This window comes from Austrofundulus limnaeus, unplaced genomic scaffold, assembly GCF_001266775.1.
Source record: "Austrofundulus limnaeus strain Quisiro unplaced genomic scaffold, Austrofundulus_limnaeus-1.0 Scaffold51, whole genome shotgun sequence".
NCBI classification, from domain to species: Eukaryota; Metazoa; Chordata; class Actinopteri; order Cyprinodontiformes; family Rivulidae; genus Austrofundulus; species Austrofundulus limnaeus.
The window spans coordinates 1044258-1046896 of NW_013952453.1; the positions used below are offsets into that span (position 1 = coordinate 1044258).

At 34.1% G+C, this 2639-nt stretch overlaps 1 protein-coding gene across 1 annotated transcript in view; it reads right to left on the reverse strand.

Annotated features, from left to right (window-relative positions):
* Positions 1 to 1521: 1521 nt before the first annotated feature.
* necab3 (N-terminal EF-hand calcium binding protein 3) overlaps positions 1522 to 2639 on the reverse strand; it is a gene marked incomplete in the record, with an annotated part of 45547 nt that continues 44429 nt past the window's right edge. Inside the window, 1 exon segment of the mRNA XM_014008608.1 lies at positions 1522 to 2361. Coding sequence (XP_013864062.1) covers positions 2333 to 2361 — 29 coding nt within the window.

Here is a 2639-nt window from a genome sequence, read left to right on the forward strand (position 1 = left end):
CCCCCCCCCCGTGCGAGTTGTATGGATTTTTTGCAAAATGTATGGATTTTTGAATTTTTTTTATCCAGGTAAACGTCTGAAGAGGTTGACAATGTATGGGACAACAAAATACAGACTTGTTGTTATTGAGTTTATCAACACGAACCGCTACCTGAGAGGCAATACTAGCCCCTCCCCCGTCAGAGTGTCGGAGCAGGATGCGTCAGTGCAACGTCAATCAAATGAGAGAGTGGGTGGGGGCGATTGCTGCATTGGGGGGGAGGGGAGGATATTTTATGGGTAGAGTAGTTTATTTTTCCTGTAATACTTCATTATAGTTTTTTAAGACAACGCTAATTGAAAGGGGCGCTGAACAGAGTTACAACCAGGGATTAAAAATAATTACTTTTTTTTTCTGTAGTTCGGCGCCCCCTTCGGCAGATGGTGCTCTATATGCCAAGAGTCGGCTCCGGATGGTTGACTCCTTCAGCTGACACATATTGACAGAGTAAATTATTAAAGCACATCTGACACTGAATAACAACAGTTACCCTGCTTTGAGAAACCACATTTGTCTCAGGTCTAATATAAACTTTTTACACTTAGTTAAAGGAGATGTATCACGCTTTTAAATTCTTCTTTTTCACATTTAAATTCTTCATTTGGGATATAAAGTGGAACTGCAATGCTTTGCTCTGAATTCCTCCTTATTGTAAATCCACAAGCCCCTCCTTTGCATTTTGCTGAGGTGTGTCTCAGATCAACCCATTTTGAGGCTGTCTCTTTAAAACTCTTAAAAAGAAAACAATTAATTTGGCTTTGGCATGTATGTCTTTAAAGTAATTTTGTTTTGTGTTTGTATCATAGTTTACAGTAAGACCAGGATAATTATGGTTAATACACAACAGTAAATATGAAACATTAGAATTAATTTTAAAACGTACAACTCTCTTTTTGCTCTCTTTTGTTAACTTCTGGTAAAAATATTCTTCTCTGTAACTGCCAGATCCTCCTCTAGTTTCTCACTGTGTTTAATAGTCATTTGGAACGGATCAGGAAAAAAAAAAACATTGCATGTTTAAACCATTCATTTTTTACTCTCAGTAGTTTCCTGCTGTGGCTGAAACTCCATATAGAGCCTGAAATGGAGCTCTGTGATGAATTTTTGCTTTAGATTCGGAGGATAAATGTCTTTCAGTGACTGCTTTCTCAAATGTAAACTGATTCAGCATTTTTTTATTGTTTCAAAGTAGCAGAATGTAATTAAAAATCATGTCAAACACTGTTTTTTAAACAAACACTTAGAATCATTAACACATTTATTTATTGTTGGTTTTCAGTCAGTCAGTGGTGTTGACCACTAAACCAAAGAACAGAAATAGTTTTATACAATAGTTTGTGAATTCTGAAAATACAGAAACCACACAACGATCAAAATATAACATAAAGCAGATTTTCATCTTCTTATAACTTATCATTATTATTATTATTATTATTATTATTATTATTATTATTATTATTATTATTATTATTATTATTATTATTATTATTATTATTATTATTATTATTATTATTATTAATCTAAAAGATTTTGCTTTTATATTTATACACATTTTGAAGACATATGTACATTTGAGGATGAGAATAACAGCTCACGGATGACTGAGAAAAAGTAAAACAGGTATAATAACTAAACACTTAGCAATAGATAAAGAGCGGGGTAATAATAGCTATTTTTGCATTCTCTGCACATGACAAAAGGACAGCTTAATGAAGGCAAAACCATGCTATTATATCATACAGTATTTACACCAACATGCATGTTTAGGAAGCAGTTATGCTTCATATTCACATACTCTTATTGTTGTTTTTCATGATAATTATAACCAACTGCTGAAATCCCACCACCCCAAAATGCTAATATTGTCATTTCACTGCAAATGAGTTTGTTCTAACAGCCTAGTGTGGTTTTGGTTGCTCTCGATTAGCATAATATCAAGCAAACACTGCGAGAGAAAATATTACAAGTCAGATAATATGAGAAAATTCACAATTTGTCTTTTGCATTTCACATAAACAGACACTTTGAATCTACAGTCCATAGAATGCAGCGATGCCTTTTTTGTACAAAATAAATGAGTGGTCAGAAACTGGAACATTAAAGTATGCAGATACAAAACTCTTTGTACCATATACCATTTCAATTCTTCTGCGTATGTGTGTGTGTGTGTGTGTGTGTGCGCGTGTGTGTATGTGTGTGTGTGTGTGTGTGTGTGTCAGAGTGCAAATGGGTAGGTGGGATGATGCACCAGAGCGTCTCAGTCCGTGTGGCTGTGGATGTGACAGTCGGGTTTCAGTTGTTAGTCATAATCCACCAGGAAGCTGAGGAAACACACAAACAGAGAAGAAAACAAAATGAAGCCCGTCATTGTTTAAGTCATATTCAACACAATTTATAGCAATGAAAATATATTTAAAAAATCTAAGTAATGTTTAATTTATTTTAACCAGCATGTTGTAAAAATGTTAGATGTGTACACCTGAAAGAAGAGAAGCAATTAAACTCCATACAAAGAGTTAAAATGTTGTGCTCACTTGTTCTGTTGAAACTAACAAACAAACAAACGAACAAACAAACAAACAAACAAACAAACAAACAA